General features: G+C 42.0%; 1 protein-coding gene across 3 annotated transcripts in view; it reads left to right on the top strand.

The window, feature by feature from the left end:
• The window catches only part of sptlc2a (serine palmitoyltransferase, long chain base subunit 2a), a 60,309-nt gene that overhangs the window by 17,194 nt on the left and 23,317 nt on the right, over window positions 1-19,798 (top strand). For all 3 annotated transcript variants that reach the window (XR_008121520.1, XR_008121521.1, XM_035743430.2), the window contains exons 5-9: window positions 562-686; window positions 3,114-3,207; window positions 4,143-4,248; window positions 7,056-7,275; window positions 7,898-8,024. Coding sequence is in view for 1 of the 3 variants with exons in the window: in XM_035743430.2 (XP_035599323.1) it covers window positions 562-686; window positions 3,114-3,207; window positions 4,143-4,248; window positions 7,056-7,275; window positions 7,898-8,024 (672 nt within the window). In the remaining 2 variants the exon portion in view is untranslated. The remainder of the gene's footprint in view (window positions 1-561; window positions 687-3,113; window positions 3,208-4,142; window positions 4,249-7,055; window positions 7,276-7,897; window positions 8,025-19,798) is intronic.

Here is a 19,798-nt window from a genome sequence, read left to right as displayed (position 1 = left end):
TGTTTGGTCCAAATTGGATGTTGAGTACTGCATTTATTGAATATGATCTGAATCTTATAAATGAAAAGGGCAAATGTGGGTTTAATCAATTAACTTCATTTCATAGAGATCAAATTATGTTTAAACAAAATAATATTTCAGGAATGCTAATTGTATCTGTTGACAGCTACAGAAACAATTTCAGAACAATCTGAGATGGTGGATGTTAACCCTCTTTCTTGTGCTTTTTGTGGTGGAACGACCCAGTAGTGAGTGGATGGATTAATCCTCAGGCTCTGAGACGAACTATATCAGATTTTATTTTTGTTTATATTAACTTATTGCTATAAAGTAAACGTATATCCATTTGTTTATTAAAAACTAATTTAGTTGCCACACCCTCAGGCTTTATAACGTTTTGGCTGGTAGATGAACGCAGAGGCTCCGACTCAGCCCTAAAGCCATCTGTATCATCATATCAAACTGTTTTCTAATGAATAACACACAGTTATTCTTCTGAATCTTATCAGTAGGTAGGTATGTGTCTATGGGAGTTTTGATGTATCTCCTAAATTCCCTTAGGTAACTTAGACAGACATGAGGAGATGGAGGAGCTGGTTGCTAAATTCCTGGGCGTGGAGTCGGCCATGGCTTTCGGGATGGGCTTCGCTACCAATTCGATGAACATCCCTGCCCTTACTGGCAAGGTAGTAGGTGTTACATGCTACCGAAACATCAGGGGTTTTCAGTCTGTTTCTATGTTCTAGCCTCTGGTTCACTGTCTTCGCATCTGTCTCTCTCTTGCTCGCTTTTGCTCTTTCTCTCTGTTTCTCTCTTAGTTCAATAAATGCTTTATTGGCATGAATGGCTGGTTGCCACTGTTGCCAAAGTAATGTATGTGAAGTATTACATACGTTAACAATATTTTTGCGCAACAATAATAATATATATCAACCAAAACAATTATACATGGAAAATAATACACACAAAAAAATAAAATAAACAGCAACAGTTGAGAAATGTAATCTACAAGGGCTCATGTGTATGACATGGCAGTAGCTATTGTCTCTCTTGTATTATTATACTGTCTCAACGTGTTCTAAGATTTCTGATTTTCTCCTCAATGGGCAGTTCAAGAAATCCTGCAACATTTCCTTACAATTTCAGGAGATCAATATCTCTTGAGTCATATTTAGAGCAGTGGAGTCGGAAGCGACCCACAGTGCTTACATGGTCTTTCTTCAACTGACCTTCCATGTTTTTCTATGGCATCCTGTCTCTATTGCCAGGCTATGGTCACTGAGTCTGTACATTGTTAATGTCTTCCTTTGTTTGAGTTCTTTGATTTTGGCATGGTGTTGTCTCCCAAGTTCTGCCCTACAGGCTAGGTTTGGGGCATTTCTGTGCACACCTAGAATATATATTTTTTACATTCCAAGTGTAAAATTTATGTGGGGCTTTTATCCCATGATATATATATTGTAAATTGGTGGGTTAAATAAATACAGGGTCTTTCTAATTGCAAAATATATTCTGCATACTTTATGGCTATGTCAAACCACCCTGATAAACTTCTAGTCAGACCAAGGTTAGTTTAGTTGGTGGTGTATTTAAGGGTTATTTATCCTGGGATGAAATGGTATTGTCTTTCCTGGGATCTGAACTTTTTCTGAAAGATCATTACTTAGTTTTTTTTCTATATTAATGGATAGTGCCCAGTCCTTACAATACTGTTCTAGCAAGGACGGACTTGGTTGCAGCCTCTGTTCTGCTGGTGACAAGATTACTATAAGCCATCGGCATATAAAATACACTTTATTTCTTTGTCTTCTAGGGTGATGTAGATTGTTTTAATATGGTAGCCAGTTCATTTATATAAATAATGAGTAAAGTTGGACTAATATTGCGACCTTATCTTACCCCTCTGTCCTGACTAAAGAATTGTGTGTCAGCTAGAAGAGGACTGGCCATCCCTCATAGTCTGGTTCCTCTCTAGGTTTCTTCCTAGGTTTTTGGCCTTTCTAGGGAGTTTTTCCTAGCCACCGTGCTTCTACACCTGCATTGCTTGCTGTTTGGGGTTTTAGGCTGGGTTTCTGTACAGCACTTTAAGATATCAGCTGATGTACGAAGGGCTATATAAATACATCTGATTTGATTTGTGTTCACTTAGGAAGGCCTGAATTCTGGCATTCATTATTCTGCCGAAAACTTTTCCTAAGTTACTACGAACAGAGATGCCTCTGTCTGTCTCTCGATCTCCTCTAGAGACATCTTTCTTCCTTCTCTCATTCAGTTAGTTTCACCCGCTCTCTGTTCATTACACTTTCCCTGGCGCTCACTCATTGCCTCCCTTCTGTGGCTCAGTTGGTAGAGCATGGCGCTTGTAACGCCAGGGTAGTGGGTTCGATTCCCGGGACCACCCATACGTAGAATGTATGCACACATGACTGTAAGTCGCTTTGGATAAAAGCGTCAGCTAAATGGCATATATTATTATTTATATTATTATTACTTTTCTTTCCCTCTCGCCGTGGCACTGTGTGCTCTGTCGGTCTCTGTTGTGTTGCCCTCTCAGTACTGCCTGCACCACACCTTGGAACATCATCATTTTCAGGATCACAGCTGCCAAAGGTGTGTGTGTGTGTTAAGAGTTTGAGAGGAAGAGGGTGTGTTTGTATTGAAATAGGGGGAGAATCCATGTTAGTATATTTAATAGCAGCGTGGTGTTGTCATAATGTTCAGAGCACAGCCCGTTCCATATCTCCATAACAACAACATTCTGGGAGGTTGTGTGTGTCATCATGGCGCCAGCAGGTGACCTCCAGACCTGGGTGGTGCGTACGCACGCCACGGGAGAGTCTCGATAACACAACATATTATCAACGGGAAGTGTTTCCTGCCGCCAGGAGCACATCACAGCTCCACTTTCTGTCAGGACAAAGGTCATCGCCAGGGCAGCCAGAGGTCAACTCTGTTGTGTTGCTGTGAGAGCGGATGCAGTGTGAGGTTTCTTGTCTCTTTCTTCCTTGTGAGGATTGCGAAACGCGAGATGGTGAGGTTAGGGTTTACTACTTATTGATCAAGCATAGAAATAGTGTTAGTAGACAAGCTCTCCTGTCTCTCTCTCTGTGTAGGGCTGTCTAATCCTAAGTGATGAGCTGAACCATGCCTCTCTGGTCCTGGGAGCCAGGCTGTCTGGGTCCACCATCCGTGTCTTCAAACACAACAGTAAGTCCGTCCTTTATCTCTGTCCCCCCCTGCAACACCGTCCCATCCCTTATCTCTTTCCCCCCTGCAACACTGGGTCCGTCCCCTATCGCTGTCCCCACTGCAAAACCGTGTCTGTCCTCTATCGCTGTCCCCACAGCAATATCGGTTCGTCCCTTATCTTTATCCCCTCCATACTTTGTTCATGTTCAACCAAAATGGTGGGGCTTATACATTCCTTATATCTGTCCCACATGCTACAATAGGTCTGTCCTTTATCTCTGTCCCCCCTGTTTCTACAGTGTACAGATCACCACCCTAAGGCTCTATAGCTAGTCCATGAGGGGCATACACTACTTAGAAAAGGGAGGTCTAAACCTTTTAGTCCCAGCAGTGGTGTGTGTGTGTGTGTGTGTGTGTGTGTGTGTGTGTGTGTGTGTGTGTGTGTGTGTGTGTGTGTGTGTGTGTGTGTGTGTGTGTGTGTGTGTGTGTAGAAGTTTGGCAGTACATCAGCAGTTTTTCACTTATGTCAGTCACTGACAGTCACTCAATTAGTATGTCAGCTAATCATTTTTAGATTGGTAAATTAGTCTAGCCTGCTATATAAACTTGTAGTAATCATGGCCGAATACCGACCGGATATGCAGGGCAGGTGCCGAGTGTCCCTGACCTTCAGGGGGGGTCCCCCATTGATTTAGCTTTAGAACTGCAAATATTTATCTCCATCCCATAGCAAAATGGGTAGAATTGCCGAAAATGGGAACAACTGGCGTTGTTAGCATCCCTGCCTTTCATTTCATATGGATTGATTTGAGACTGGTTCAGCCAGCAACCAGACAAATCTCGCTCAGGCCCCCCAAAAGGCTAGGGCTGGCCATTGTCTCTTGACAGATGTTCATGGTGATTGTTCTGCTGTGGAAACTGTGTAACTGTGTTCTCCTGGTGTGTCTTGTCAGACATGCAAAGTCTGGAGAAGATGTTGAGAGACGCCATAGTCCACGGCCAGCCCAGAACACACAGGCCGTGGAAGAAGATCCTCATATTGGTGGAGGGTATATACAGGTAGTCTTTTACATGCTATTTCAACTTTATTTCTGACGGTACAGCTCTATGTGAGCTTAAGTCAATCTGTTTACATTTTTATAAAAGTACAGACTCAGAGCTTCAAAATGGTTTATCATACACTGTAGTTGGATAAACATGGAAAGCTATACTGCTTTGAAAGTTGATAAACTTGAAAGATTTTGCTGAGATTTTCACACTTGCCAAAGAGCTGTTATTTGTTTACGACTATTCAGCATCTTTCACACCCTCTTAAGCTTTAGTCCCACCCATCTCCTTTAAAAATTCTGATGTACAGTGGCTTGCGAAAGTATTCACCCCCTTGACTTTTTCCCTATTTTATTGCCTTACAACCTGGAATTAAAATAGAATGTATCATTTGATTTACACAACATGCCTAACATTTTGAAGATGCAAAATATTTTTTTATTGTAAAACAAACTAGAAATAAGACTACAAAACGGACCAAAAAACGAACTTGTGCGTGCGTAACTATTCACCCCCCAAAGTCAATACTTTGTCGAACCACTTGCAGCAATTACAGCTGCAAGTCTCTTGGGGTATGTCTATAAGCTTGGCACATCTAGCCACTGGGACTTTTGCCCATTCTTCAAGGCAAATCTTCTCTAGCTCCTTCAAGTTGTATTGGTTCCACTGGTGTACAGAAATCTTTAAGTCATACCACAGATTCTCAATTGGATTGAGGTCTGGGCTTTGACTAGGCCATTCCAAGACATTGAAATGTTTCCCCTTAAACCACTCAAGTGTTGCTTTAGCAGTATGCTTAGGGTTATTGTCCTGCTGGAAGGTGAACCTCCGTCCCAGTCTCAAATCTCTGGAAGACTAAAACAGGTTTCCCTCAAGACTTTCCCTGTCTTTAGCGCCATCCATCATTCCTTAAATTCTGACCAGTTTCCCAGTCCCTGCTGATGGAAAAACATCCCGACAGCATGATACTGCCACCACCATGCTTCACTGTGGGCATGGTGTTCTCTGGGTGATGAGAGGTATTGGGTTTGTGCCAGACATAGCGTTTTCGTTGATGGACAAAAGCTACATTTTAGTCTCATCTGACCAGAGTACCTTCTTTCATATGTTTGGGGGGTTTCCCACATGCCTTTTAGCAAACACCAAACGTGTTTTCTTATTTTTTTCTTGAGGCAATGCTTTTTTTCTGGCCACTCTTCAGTAAAGGCCAGCTCTGTGGAGTGTATGGCTTAAAGTAGTCATATGGACAGATACTCCAATCTCCACTGTGGAGCTTTGCAGCTCATTCAGGGTTGTCTTTGGTCTCTTTGTTGCCTCTCTGATTAATTCCCTCCTTGCCTGGTCTGAGTTTTGGTGGGCGGCCCTCTCTTGCCAGGGTTGTTATGGTGCCATATTCTTTCCATTTTTTAAATAATGGATTTAATGGTGTTCCGTGGGATGTTTAAAGTTTCAGATATTTTTTTTATAACCCAACCCTGATCTGTATTCTCTACAACTTTGTCCCTGACCTGTTTGGAGAGCTCCTTGGTCTTCATGGTGCCGCTTGCTTGGTGGTGAAGCAAACTCTGGGGCCTTTCAGAACAGGTGTGTATATATACACAGAGATCATGCGACAGATCATGTGACACTTAGATAGCACACAGGTGGACTTTATTTAACTAATTGTGTGACTTCTGAAGGTATTTGGTTGCACCAGATCTTATTTAGGGGCTTCATAACAAAGGGCTTGAATACATGTGCACGCACCACTTTTTTTTTAACAAGTTATTTCTTTTCACTTCACCAACTTGGACTATTTTGTGTATGACCATTACATGAAATCCAAATAAAAATCCATTTAAAATACAGGTTGTAATGCAACAAAATAGGAAAATCACCAAGGGGGATGAATACTTTTGCAAGGCAAAAAGTATCCATGCGAGTCAGCATGGCATTGTCTTCCAAAAAGAAGTCTCTACTTAAACTTTCCCCCTCTGTGCTTTGCTGCTAGCAACAGATAAATTCAGGGCAGCAATATTGTTGAGAGCTGTGGCAACACTTTTGCTGCTACACATAGCTATATATTTCCAAATATCTGCAGTAGCAAAGATTTTTTTATTTTACCTTTATTTAACTAGGCAAGTCAGTTAAGAACAAATTCTTATTTTCAATGACTGCCTAGGAACAGTGGGTTAACTGCCTGTTCAGGGGCAGAACAACATATTTGTACCTTGTCAGCTCAGGGTTTGAACTTGCAACCTTCCGGTTACAAGACCAACACTCTAAGCACTAGGCTACCCTACCCTGATGATCTATATACTGACCAGTGAAGCCATTCTGTGATAGATGGAAGCCTGTGACATGACACACCAATCAGGACTCATCTCTCGGCATGTACAGCCCCACCATTATCTCAGCCAATCATGGCAGTCCAGGAAGGATCCTGTCTCTCTCCCTAGCGAAGTGCTGTCTCCTAGGCTGAACTAGGCTCGTAATTAAAAATGTTTACAGATCACATACGAGTTTTTTATTAAGGCACATGAAAGTTCACATGTTCAAGAATGCCTGCTGGCAGCAGAACATTGTACATATACTTCAGAGGCAGCAGCTTAGACCGCTAGACCACCCCAGGCCACATGCTGTTTAAACTTTATACTGTAAAGAAGGAATCGACAGGAACTCCCAACACTGGTGCTCTCTCTCTCATTAGTCAAATGTACACTATGTGATGTGATGGCTGAAAATGTCCCCTGAAGTGAAGATGGGATACTTCCTCCATCTTTTGTCCCTCTTGTCACCCCCACCCACCCACCTTCCTACCCCTCTCCATCTGTCCCCAGTATGGAAGGCAGTATAGTACGTCTACCTGAAGTCATAGCTCTGAAGAAGCGCTACAGGGCCTATCTGTACCTGGACGAGGCCCACAGTATTGGGGCTCTGGGGCCAGGGGGCCGAGGTGTGGTCGACTACTTTGGTCTGGACCCCCGAGACGTGGACGTCATGATGGGGACGTTCACCAAGAGCTTTGGCGCCGCTGGGGGCTACATCGGAGGCAGGAAGGTGAGGAGGATAACGTTGTTGTAATGGACAAGTTCACTTAAAAAAAAAAATGTAAATGGCATGTTATAGAAGTGTCCTGACACTTTTGTTGCGATTTTGATAGACTTCCTCATGCTCATTCAGCAGTTGCAGGGGCACAGATAAAACATGAACCAACGGCTCCAAAAACACCCAAATACGTTCTTTTCAAAACGGCAATGCTCTCAGAGGATAGTGTTGCAGGTCTTTTGATGTTGTACACATGAAATTGTCTCATTCTGAACTTTTTCTGCAATGTTATGTTCCATTTTGTGCCACTTGTGTTATTGCCCGTGCATGCGCACAAGGAAAAGTATAGCTTGAGTCGCACACGTTTAGAATCGCACAACCTCCTTTACTGTTACTAAAACGTTTCAACCACGTTACAAATAAACGTTTCAGATCCTGTAAATGTACCATATCAATATAAAAACATGACATATTAACAACACAGCAACATTTGAGAGAGGAGGGTGAAGAGCAACTTTGCACAATGTAGATATCTACTTTTATGCCAAGTGTGAAATCAGAAATGTATACTTTTAGTGTTGCAAATATACTAACCTCAGAATCGACAATAACATTCTATTCTGTTCTATTCTAGGACTTGTTGGAGTACCTGCGCTCCCACTCTCACAGTGCGGTGTACGCCGCGTCCATGTCACCTCCTGTCGTGGAGCAGATCATCGCTTCTATGAAGTGCATTATGGGGGAGGACGGGACGACGCTTGGTGAGTCCGACACGTAGAAACGCAGTGGATAGAGTGAAAAGCTGCTATTTCCCCCACACACACTGATTCAATGAAATGCCATTTTGAAGACATTGCACTGAGCTGTAAAAGGTGTTAGAGGATGTTTTTGCTCTGTGGTTGGTACTGAGGTATTTTCTGTTGACCCATACCATGCTTCACCACAAGGGGGCGGCAGAAGCTTGTTTAAGACGAGCATGGCAGAATGCTCTCAACAGACAAACTTAGTTTCTGGACAGACACAGAGTAGGGTTCTTATTTACTGACTGTGTGTGAGGTAATCAGTGTTCTATATTGGTGGAAACGTACTGTACTTGCTATACCCAAGCTTGGGTAAACACTGACTATATAGTAGGCTATTTATCAGGTTTTAACTACAGTACCATCAAATCAATTGTATTGGTCATGTACACAGATTTGCAGGTTATTGCAGGTGCAGCGAAATGCTTGTGTTTCTAGCTCCAACAGTGCAGTAATATCAAGCAATAATATATTTACAAATACACACACAGTCCAGAAAATATCAATAGTATTAAGGAAATTAGTAAATATCAGAATGTCAGGGACCGGAATATGTGTGTGTGTGTGTGTCTCAAACGTTTCGGGTAGCCTTCCACCACCTTCCCACAATAAGTTGGGTGAATTTGGCCAATTCCTGACAGAGCTGGTGTAACTAAGACAGTGTGTTAATATATATAATATATATATATATACAGTGCCTTGCGAAAGTATTCGCCCCCCTTGAACTTTGCGACCTTTTGCCACATTTCAGGCTTCAAACATAAAGATATAAAACTGTATTTTTTGTGAAGAATCAACAACAAGTGGGACACAATCATTTTAGTGGAACGACATTTATTGGATATTTCAAACTTTTTTAACAAATCAAAAACTGAAAAATTGGGCGTGCAAAATTATTCAGCCCCTTTACTTTCAGTGCAGCAAACTCTCTCCAGAAGTTCAGTGAGGATCTCTGAATGATCCAATGTTGACCTAAATGACTAATGATGATAAATACAATCCACCTGTGTGTAATCAAGTCTCCGTATAAATGCACCTGCACTGTGATAGTCTCAGAGGTCCGTTAAAAGCGCAGAGAGCATCATGAAGAACAAGGAACACACCAGGCAGGTCTGAGATACTGTTGTGAAGAAGTTTAAAGCCGGATTTGGTACAAAAACATTTCCCAAGCTTTAAACATCCCAAGGAGCACTGTGCAAGCGATAATATTGAAATGGAAGGAGTATCAGACCACTGCAAATCTACCAAGACCTGGCCGTCCCTCTAAATTGTCAGCTTATACAAGGAGAAGACTGATCAGAGATGCAGCCAAGAGGCCCATGATCACTCTGGATGAACTGCAGAGATCTACAGCTGAGGTGGGAGACTCTGTCCATAGGACAACAATCAGTATATTGCACAAATCTGGCCTTTATGGAAGAGTGGCAAGAAGAAAGCCATTTCTTAAAGATATCCATAAAAAGTGTCGTTTAAAGTTTGCCACAAGCCACCTGGGAGACACACCAAACATGTGGAAGAAGGTGCTCTGGTCAGATGAAACCAAAATTGAACTTTTTGGCAACAATGCAAAACGTTATGTTTGGCGTAAAAGCAACACAGCTCATCGCCCTGAACACACCATCCCCACTGTCAAACATGGTGGTGGCAGCATCATGGTTTGGGCCTGCTTTTCTTCAGCAGGGACAGGGAATATGGTTCAAATTGATGGGAAGATGGATGGAGCCAAATACAGGACCATTCTGGAAGAAAACCTGATGGAGTCTGCAAAAGACCTGGGATGGAGATTTGTCTTCCAACAAGACAATGATCCAAAACATAAAGCAAAATCTACAATGGAATGGTTCAAAAATAAACATATCCAGGTGTTAGAATGGCCAAGTCAAAGTCCAGACCTGAATCCAATCGAGAATCTGTGGAAAGAACTGAAAACTGCTGTTCACAAATGCTCTCCATCCAACCTCACTGAGCTCGAGCTGTTTTGCAAGGAGGAATGGGAAAAAAATTGTCTCTCGATGTGCAAAACTGATAGACATACCCCAAGCGACTTACAGCTGTAATCGCAGCAAAAAGTGCCGCTACAAAGTATTAACTTAAGGGGGCTGAATAATTTTGCACGCCCAATTTTTCCGTTTTTGATTTGTTAAAAAACTTTGAAATATCCAATAAATGTTGTTCCACTTCATGATTGTGTCCCACTTGTTGTTGATTCTTCACAAAAAAAAAATACAGTTTTATATCTTTATGTTTGAAGCTTGAAATGTGGCAAAAGGTCGCAAAGTTCAAGGGGGCCGAATACTTTCGCAAGGCACTGTGTATATATATATATATATATATCAGTTGAAGTTTACATACACTTAGGTTGGAGTCATTAAAACTCATTTTTTAACCACTCCACCAATTTCTTGTTCACAAACTATAGTTTTGACAAGTCGGTTAGGACATCTACTTTTGCATGACACAAGTCATTTTTCCAACAGTTGTACAGACATATTATCTGTACAGACAGATTATTTCATTTATAATTCACTGTATCACAATTCCAGTGGGTCAGAAGTTTATATACACTAAGTTGACTGTGCCTTTAAACAACTTGGAAAATTCCAGAAAATTATGTCATGGCTTTAGAAGCTTCTGATAGGCTAATTGACATAATTTGAGTCAATTTGAGGTGTACCTGTGGATGTATTTCAAGGCCTAACTTCAGACTCAGTGCGTCTTTGCTTGGCATCATGGGAAAATCAAAAGAAATCAGCCAAGACCTCAGGAAAAAAATGGTAGACCTCTACAAGTCTGGTTCATCCTTGGGAGCAATTTTCAAAAGCCTGAAGGTACCACCTTCATCTGTACAAACAATAGTACGCAAGTATAAACACCATGGGACTACGCAGCCGTCATACCACTCAGGAAAGAGAGGCGTTCTGTCTCCTAGAGATCAACGTACTTTGGTGCGGAAAGTGCGAATCAATCCCAGAACAGCAAAGGACCTTGTGATGATGCTGGAGGAAACGGGTACGAAAGTGTCTAGATCCACAGTAAAACGAGTCCTATATCGATATAACCTGAAAGACCGCTCAGCAAGGAAGAAGCCTCTGTTTCAAAACCCCCATAAAAAAGACAGACTACGGTTTTCAACTGTACATGGGGAGGAAGATCGTGCTTTTTGGAGAAATGTCCTCTGGTCACCATCTTTTTGTTTGGAGGAAAGGGGGGGCTTGCAAAATAGGCAAAACAGCCTAAAGACAACAAAGTCAAGGAATTGGAGTGGCCAACATAAAGCCCTGACCTCAGTCCTATAGAAAATTTGTGAGCAGAACTGAAAAAGCGTGTTCGAGCAAGGAGGCCGTACAAACCTGATTCAGTTACATCTCTGTCAGGAGGAATGGGCCAAAACTTACCCAACTTATTGTGGGAAGCTTGTGGAAGGCTACTCAAAACATTTGACCCAAGTTAAACAATTTTAAGGCAATGCTACCAAATACTAATTGAGTATTTCTGACTCACTGGGAATGTGATGAAAGAAATAAAAGCTGAAAATAATCATTCTCTCTACTGTTATTCTGACATGTCACGTTCTTAAAATAAAGTGGTGATCCTAACTGACCTAAGACAGTGAATTTTTACTTGATTAAATGTCAGGAATTGTGAAAAACTGAGTGTAATTGTATTTGGCTAAGGTATATGTAAACTTCCGACCTCAAGTGTGTGTGTGTGTGTGTGTGTGTGTGTGTGTGTGTGTGTGTGTGTGTGTGTGTACACTCACTTTACTACTGTCCCCCACCCACTCAGCAACGATGGTTGTTAATGCCGTTTTAGTTTCTCTGCTCTGTGCCTCCTCCATGTTCTTAATTGTCAGTAGTTCCTGGGACTTCATGTCCCACTTCTCATTAATGTGATGGGTCGTTGCAGTGATGTATGACAGTGTGTTCATTGACGCCCAACAATCTGTTCAAATTTTATTGTTCACATGCACATAATTGGCAGACGTTATTACGGGTGTAGTGAAATGCATGTGTTCCTAGCTCCAACAGTGCAGTAATATCTACCAATGCACAACAATACACAAATCTAAAAAGTAAAAGAATGGAATTTAGAAATATATAAATATTAGGTTCTTGTTGTTCAAGAGCTGGTGCTTTTGTAGGCCTACTTGCAGAGTAATCATTGCACAATTTCTCCATCAGTTTTTCGACATGGCATCTTGTAGTCTGGTTCTAGACATGCCAATAGGGCAACATTGAAGCCGACATCTTCTACCATTGACAATGGCTGCAAATCAACTGCAATCATTTCTGTAATCAGCGCTGTGATGTTCTCAGTCTGTCCCTTATCGCACTGCTGCCAGGAACGGGTTGGGTCTCACGGTGCCTCCCTTTCAGCATTGCACCTGTGCTGTCACTGTAGCTCAATTCCACCTCGCAGAGTTTGCATTTCACAACCTCCTCATTTATCTTCTCTAAGTATTGCCATACAAGACTTCACTGCTGTCTCTACCCTGTCTCACTCGCTGCCATTTTTATATATATATATATATATTTTTTTACTGTTAACGAGGATGACGTGCGGAGCGCTTTATGTCCGGGGCAAATCATTTGAAAGATGCAGATCTACTAACGTTCAGCATGGTTGCGTTAGGCATTTGTTTAAAGTTTATTTTACGCTTGATGATGATGATTGGGGCCTCTTAGTGGTAGTTTTGTGATAATTGCACTGTTTTTCATTTAGGGATTTATTTCTAAACTTTGTCGATCCTAATTTTGTTTAAACGTCACACCCCTAATGTATATAAATATAATGCAGTGTATAGACAGTATGGACAGTAAATGAATAGAAAAGGGTGTTTACAGCAGTAGTTATATAGGATGAGCCATAACTAGTCTAGATTACAGTATATACGTATAAAGTGGGTGAAATGGTATGTAAACATTATTAAAGTAACGAGTGTTCAATGACTCTACATAGGGCAGCAGTCTCTTTGGTGCAGGGTAGTGTACCTGGTGGTAGCCAGCTAGAACAGTAACTAAGGTTCACGGCAGGGTACTGGGCAGAGGCTGGATAGTGGTGACTGTTTGTTAATGGCCTGGAGATAAACTCTTTCTCAGTCTCTCGGTCCCAGCTTTTATGCAACTGTAGTGTCTCCACCTTCTAAATGTTAGTGGGGTGAACAGGCTGTGGCTCCGGTGGCTGAGGTTCTTAATGATTTTCTTGGTCTTCCTGTGGCACAGGGTGCTGTAGATGTCCTAGAGGGCAGGCAGCGTGCCCCCGATGATGCGTTGGACTGACTGCACCATGGTCTGGAAAGCCCTGTGGTTGCAGACGGTGCAATTGCCATATCAGGCGGTGATACAGCCCGACAGGATGCTCTTAATAGTGCATCTGGAGAAATGAGGGCCACACCAAATTTCTTCAGCGTCCTTGAGGTTGTTGTGCATTCTTCATCATGCTGCCTGTGTGAAGGAACCATTTCAGTGATGCCAGTGATGTGCACGCCAAGGAACTTGAAGCTTTTGATCCTCTCCACTACGGCCCTGTCGATGTGGATGATGGTGTGCTCCGCCAGGGCTCTCACCTCTTCCCTGTAGGCTGTCTCATCGTTGTTGGTAATCAGGCTTCAATTGTTGTCGTCAGCAAACTTGCTTATAGAGTTGGAGGCGTGAGTGGCCACGCAGTCATCGGTGAACAGGGGGAGGGTGTTGAGCACGCACCTCCTCTGGGGCCCCCATGTTGAGGATCAGCATGGCGGAGTTGTTGTTGCCTGCCTTCACCACTTGCGGTTGGCCCTTCAGGAAGTCCAGGTGCCAGTTGCAAAGGGAAGGGAAGGGTCCAGTTCCATGCCTTGAGCTTTGTGATGAGTTTGGAGGGCACTATGGTATTGAAGGCTGAGCTGTAGTCGATGAACAGCATTCTTACCTAGGTACAGTGCATTCGGAAAGTATTCAGACCCCTTTACTTTTCCCACATTTTGTTAAGGTAGTTTTATTCTAAAATGGATTAATTAAAAAAAATCTCAATCTACACACACTACCCCCTAATGACAAAGCGAAAACAGGTTCTTAGAAATGTTTGCAAATTTATAAAACAAAATGAAGTATTCAGACCCTTTGCTATGAGACTCGAAATGTAGCTCAGTGGCATCTTATTCTATTGATCATCCTTGAGATGTTTCTACAACTTGGAGTCCACCTGTGGTAAATTCAATTGATTGGATGTGATTTGGAAAGGCACACACCTGTCTATATAAAGTCCCACAGTTGACACTGCATGTCAGAGCAAAAACCAAGCCATGAGGTTAAAATAATTGTCCGTGGAGCTCCGAGACAGGATTGTGTCGAGGCACAGATCTGCGGAAGGGTACATAAACATTGATACAGCATTGAATGTCCCCAAGAACACAGTGGCCTCCGTCATTCTTATTGGAAGAAGTTTGGAACCACCAAGACCCTTCCTAGAGCTGGCTGCCCGTCCAAACTGAGCAATCGGGGGAGAAGGGCTTTGGTCAGGGAGGTGACCAAGAACCTTCCAGAAAAAAATCCAGAAGCCACTCCTCAGTAAAAGGCACATGACAGCCCGCTTGGAATTTGCCAAAAGGCACCTAAAGGCCTCAGACCATGAGAAACAAGATTTTCTGGTCTGATAAAACCAAGATTGAACGATATGGCCTGAATGCCAAGCGTCATGTCTGTAGGAAATCTGGCACCATCCCTACGGTGAAGCATGGTGGTGGCAGCATCATGCTGTGGTTTTCAACGGCAGGGACTGGTAGACTAGTCAGGATGGAGGGAAACATGAACAGAACAAAGTACAGAGCACTCAGACTGGGGCGAAGGTTCACCTTCCAACAGGACAACGACCTTAAGCACACAGCCAACACAACGCAGGAGTGGTTTCGGGACAAGTCTCTGTATGTCCTTGAGTGGCCCAGACTTTAACCCGATCGAATTGTGTGTGGTGTATATATATGTGTATGTATGTACAAAACAATAAAGGGAACACTTAAACAACACAATATAACTCCAAGTCAATCACACTTCTGTGAAATCCAACTGTCCACTTAGGAAGCAACACTGATTGACAATACATTTCACATGCTGTTGTGCAACTGGAATAGACAACAGGTGGAAATTATAGGCAATTAGCAAGACACCCCCAATAAAGGAGTGGTTCTGCAGGTGGTGACCACAGACACTTCAGTTCCTATGCTTCCTGGCTGATGTTTTGGTCACTTTTGAATGCTGGCGGTGCTTTCACTCTAGTGGTAGCATGAGATGGAGTCTACAACCTACACAAGCATTGGCATTTGCCAGAGAACACCAAGATTGGCAAATTCGCCACTGGCGCCCTGTGCTCTTCACAGATGAAAGCAGGTTCACACTGAGCACATGTGACAGACGTGACAGTCTGGAGATGCCGTGGAGAATGTTCTGCTGCCTGCAACATCCTCCAGCATGACCGGTTTGGCGGTGAGTCAGTCATGGTGTGGGGTGGCATTTCTTTGGGGGGCCGCACATCCCTCCATGTGCTCGCCAGAGGTAGCCTGAATGCCATTAGGTACCGAGATGAGATCCTCAGACCCCTTGTGAGACCATATGCTGGTGCGGTTGGCCCTGGGTTCCTCCTAATGCAAGACAATGCTAGACCTCATGTGGCTGGAGTGTCAGCAGTTCCTGCAAGAGGAAGGCATTGATGCTATGGACTGGCCCACCCGTTCCCCAGACCTGAATCCAATTGAGCACATCTGGGACATCATGTCTCGCTCCATCCACCAACGTCTGTTGCACCACAGACCGTCCAGGAGTTGGCGGATGCTTTAGTCCAGGTCTGGGAGGAGATCCCTCAGGAAACCATCCGCCACCTCATCAGGAGCATGCCCAGGCGTTGTAGGGAGGTCATACAGGCACGTGGAGGCCACACGCACTACTGAGCCTCATTTTGACTTGTTTTAAGGACATTACATCAAAGTTGGATCAGCCTGTAGTGTGGTTTTCCACATTAATTTTGAGTGTGACTTCAAATCTAGACCTCCATGTGTTGATAAATTTGATTTTCATTGATGAGTTGTGTGATTTGGTTGTCAGCACATTCAACTATTTAAAGAAAGTATTTAATAAGAATATTTAATTCATTCAGATCTAGGATGTGTTATTCTAGTGTTCCCTTTATTGTTTTGAGCAGTGTGTGCGTGTGTATATATATATTTCACATGCTGTCAGAAGTCACCGTTTACTCTTTTGGAATATATTCCAAAAGAGTAAACGGTGACTTCTGACAGCATGTGAAATGTTTTTCAAAGCTGAAAGTTGTAAAGAGATGTTGATTTAGGTTAGTCCAGCTACTTAAGGGGTATACGGCAAAGCAGGATTAAGGAGTTAGCCAGCTAACTAGCATAAATATTTGGATATACAGTATAGAGGTCGACCGATTTAATCGGAATGGCCGATTTTAATTAGGGCCGATTTCAAGTTTTCATAACAATCGGAAATCGGCATTTTGGGGTGCCGATTTCCTATTTATTAAATGTTTTATTTATTTATTTTTAATACCTTTTTATTTAACTAGGCAAGTCAGTTAAGAACACATTCTTATTTTCAATGACTGCCTATGAACTGTGGGTTTACTGCCTTGTGCAGGGGCAGAACGACAGATTTTTCACCTTGTCAGCTCAGGGGTTCCAATCTTGCAACCGCACAGTTAACTAGTCCAACGCTCTAACCATTGCACTCCACGAGGAGCCTGCCTGTTACGCGAACGCAGTAGAAACCAAGGTAAATTGCTAGCTAGCATTAAACTTATCTTATCAAAAAACAATCAATCATAATCACTAGTTATAACTACTAATCCAGTTTAGCAGGCAATATCACTCTCTTTTAGATTTGGAGTAGTTATTCCCCCGCGACTTTTGTGGAGCGATGGGTAACGATGCTTTGAGTGTGGCTGTTGTCGATGTGTTCCTGGTTCGAGCCCAGGTAGGGGCGAGGAGGGGGACGGAAGCTATACTGTTACACTGGCAATACTATAGTGCCTATAAGAACATCCAATAGTCAAAGGTATATGAAATACAAATGGTATAGAGAGAAATAGTCCTATAAATACTATATTAACTACAACCTAAAACCTCTTACCTTGGAATATTAAAGTCTCATGTTAAAAGGAACCACCAATTTTCATATGTTCTGAGCAATGAACTTAAACGTTAGCTTTATTACATGGCACACATTTTTTTATGGCACATATTACTTTCTTCTCCAACACTTTGCATTATTTAAACCAAATTGAACATGTTTCATTATTTATTTTTGGGCTAAATTGATTTTATTGATGTTTTAAAAAAAAGTTAAAATAAGTGTTAATTCAGTATTGTTGTAATTGTCATTATTACAAATAAAAGAAAATGGGCCGATTTTCAATCGGTATCGTCTTTTCTGGTCCTCCAATAATCGGTATCGGCGTTGAAAAAATCATAATCGGTCGACCTCTCATACAGTACCAGTCAAAAGTTTGGACACCTACTAATTCCATTTTTTTTTTTTTTATATTTTTTTTTAACCATTTTCTACATTGTAGAATAATAGTGAAGACATCAACACTATGAAATGACACATGGAATAATTTAGTTACCAAAAAAGTGTTTAAACAAATCCAAATATATTTGAGATTTTTCAAAGTAGCCACCCTTTGCCTTGATGACAGCTTTGCACACTCTTTGCACACTCATTTTCTCAACCAGCTTCATGAGGTAGTCACCTGGAATTATTTTTATTTATTTGATTTAACCTTTTATTTAACCAGGAAGGGCTCATTGAGATTAAAATCACTTTTTCAAGAGCGCCCTGGCCAAGATGGGCAGCACCAAGTCATTACAAAAAAGTTAAGTTGTTGAATATGCAATTTAAAAGAGGCTGTCATCAACTAAAATTCCAAGATATTTATATGAGGTTACAACCTCAATCTCCTTGCCCTGACAGGTAGTAATAGGTGAAAGGTTTTATTTCTTGCATTAGAAAACACCATTAGTTTAGTTTTGTCAGTATTGAGGATAAGCTTCAATTGACACAAGGTATATTGAACAGTATAAAAAGCAGTTTGCATGTTCTGGAAAGCTTTTGTAAGAGATGAGGCACAACAGTAAATAACAGTATCATCAGCATAAAAATGAAGTTGTGCATTTTGGACATTTTTGTCTAAATCATTTATATAAATAGTGAGAGAGTACAGAGCCTTGGGCCACACCATTCAAGACAGACAATTTAACAGACATAAGCCCATCAAATTGAGTGCACTGAGTTCTATCAGACAGATAGTTAGCAAACCATGCAACTGCATGCTCCGAAAGACCTACACCCGACACTCTCTGCCTTAGTATAGCATGATCAACTGTATCAAAAGAGAGTTGATAAAAGAGAGATCAATAAAAAGTGAGACACAGTGCTGTTTTTTGTCAATGGCTTCAGTGATATCATTTAAAACCTTCATGGCTGCTGTAATTGTGCTATGCTTCTTCCTGAAGCCCGATTTGGTACATTGATAAAATAGAGTTAGTAAATTAACTCTGCATTTCAATTAACAGCTGTGCCTTGTTAAAAGTGAATTTGTGGAATTTCTTTCCTCCTTAATGCTTTTGAGCCAATCAGCTGTGTTGTGACAAGGTGGGGTTTATATATCGACGATAGCCCTATTTGGTAAAAGTCCATGTTATGGCAAGAACAGCTCACATAAGCAAAGAGAAATGACAGCCAATCACTACTTTAAGACATGAAGGTCAGTCAATCTGGAAATTTTCAAGAACTTTTAAATATTCTTCAAGTGCAGTCGCAAAAGGAAGGAGGAAGGCCCAGAGTTACCTCTGAGCAGAGGATGCGTTCATTAGTGTTACCAGCCTCAGAAATCGGCAATTAACTGCACCTCAGATTGCATCCCAAATAATTGCTTCACAAATTTCAAGTAACAGGAGTGAATCTGGCCTTCATGATTGAATTGCTGCAAAGAAACCACTACTGAAGGACACGAGAGACTTGCTTGGGCCAAGAAACACGATCAATGGATATTAGACCGGTGGAAATCTGTCATTTGGTCTGATGAGTCCAAATTAAAGGTTTTTGGTTTCAACTGCTGTGTCTTTGTGAGACGCAAAGTAGGTGAACGGATGATCTCTGTATGTGTGGTTCCCACCGTGAAGCATGGAGGTGTGATGGTGTTGAGGTGCTTTGCTGGTGACACTGTCAATGATTTACTTAAAATTCAAGCCACACTTAACCCACATGGCTACCACAGCACTCTGCAGCGATACGCCATCCCATCTGGTTTGGGCTTTTGTTTTTCAACAGGACAATGACCCAACACACCTCCTGGCTGTGTAAGGGCTATTTGACCAAGAAGAAGAGTGAGGGAGTGCTGCATCAGATGACCTGGCCTCCACAATCACCCAACCTCAACCCAATTGAGATAGTTTGGGATGAGTCGGACTGCAGATTGAAGGAAAAGCAGCCAACAAGTGCTCAGCAAGTGCTCAGCATATGTGGGAACTCCTTCGAGACGGTTGGTAAAGCATTCAAGGTGAAGCTGGTTGAGAGAATGCCAAGAGTATGCAAAGCTGTAATCAAGTCCAAGTGTGGCTACTTTGAAGAATCTCAAATATAAAATTGATTTTGATTAACACACATGATTCCATATGTGTTATTTCATAGTTTTGATGTCTTCACTATTATTCTACAATGTATAAATAGTACAAATAAAGAAAACAC

The sequence above is a fragment of the Oncorhynchus keta genome, unplaced genomic scaffold, assembly GCF_023373465.1.
Source record: "Oncorhynchus keta strain PuntledgeMale-10-30-2019 unplaced genomic scaffold, Oket_V2 Un_contig_5916_pilon_pilon, whole genome shotgun sequence".
Classification (NCBI taxonomy): Eukaryota; Metazoa; Chordata; class Actinopteri; order Salmoniformes; family Salmonidae; genus Oncorhynchus; species Oncorhynchus keta.
Note: the sequence above shows the minus strand (reverse complement) of the source record. Positions and strands in the feature narration are given on the sequence as shown.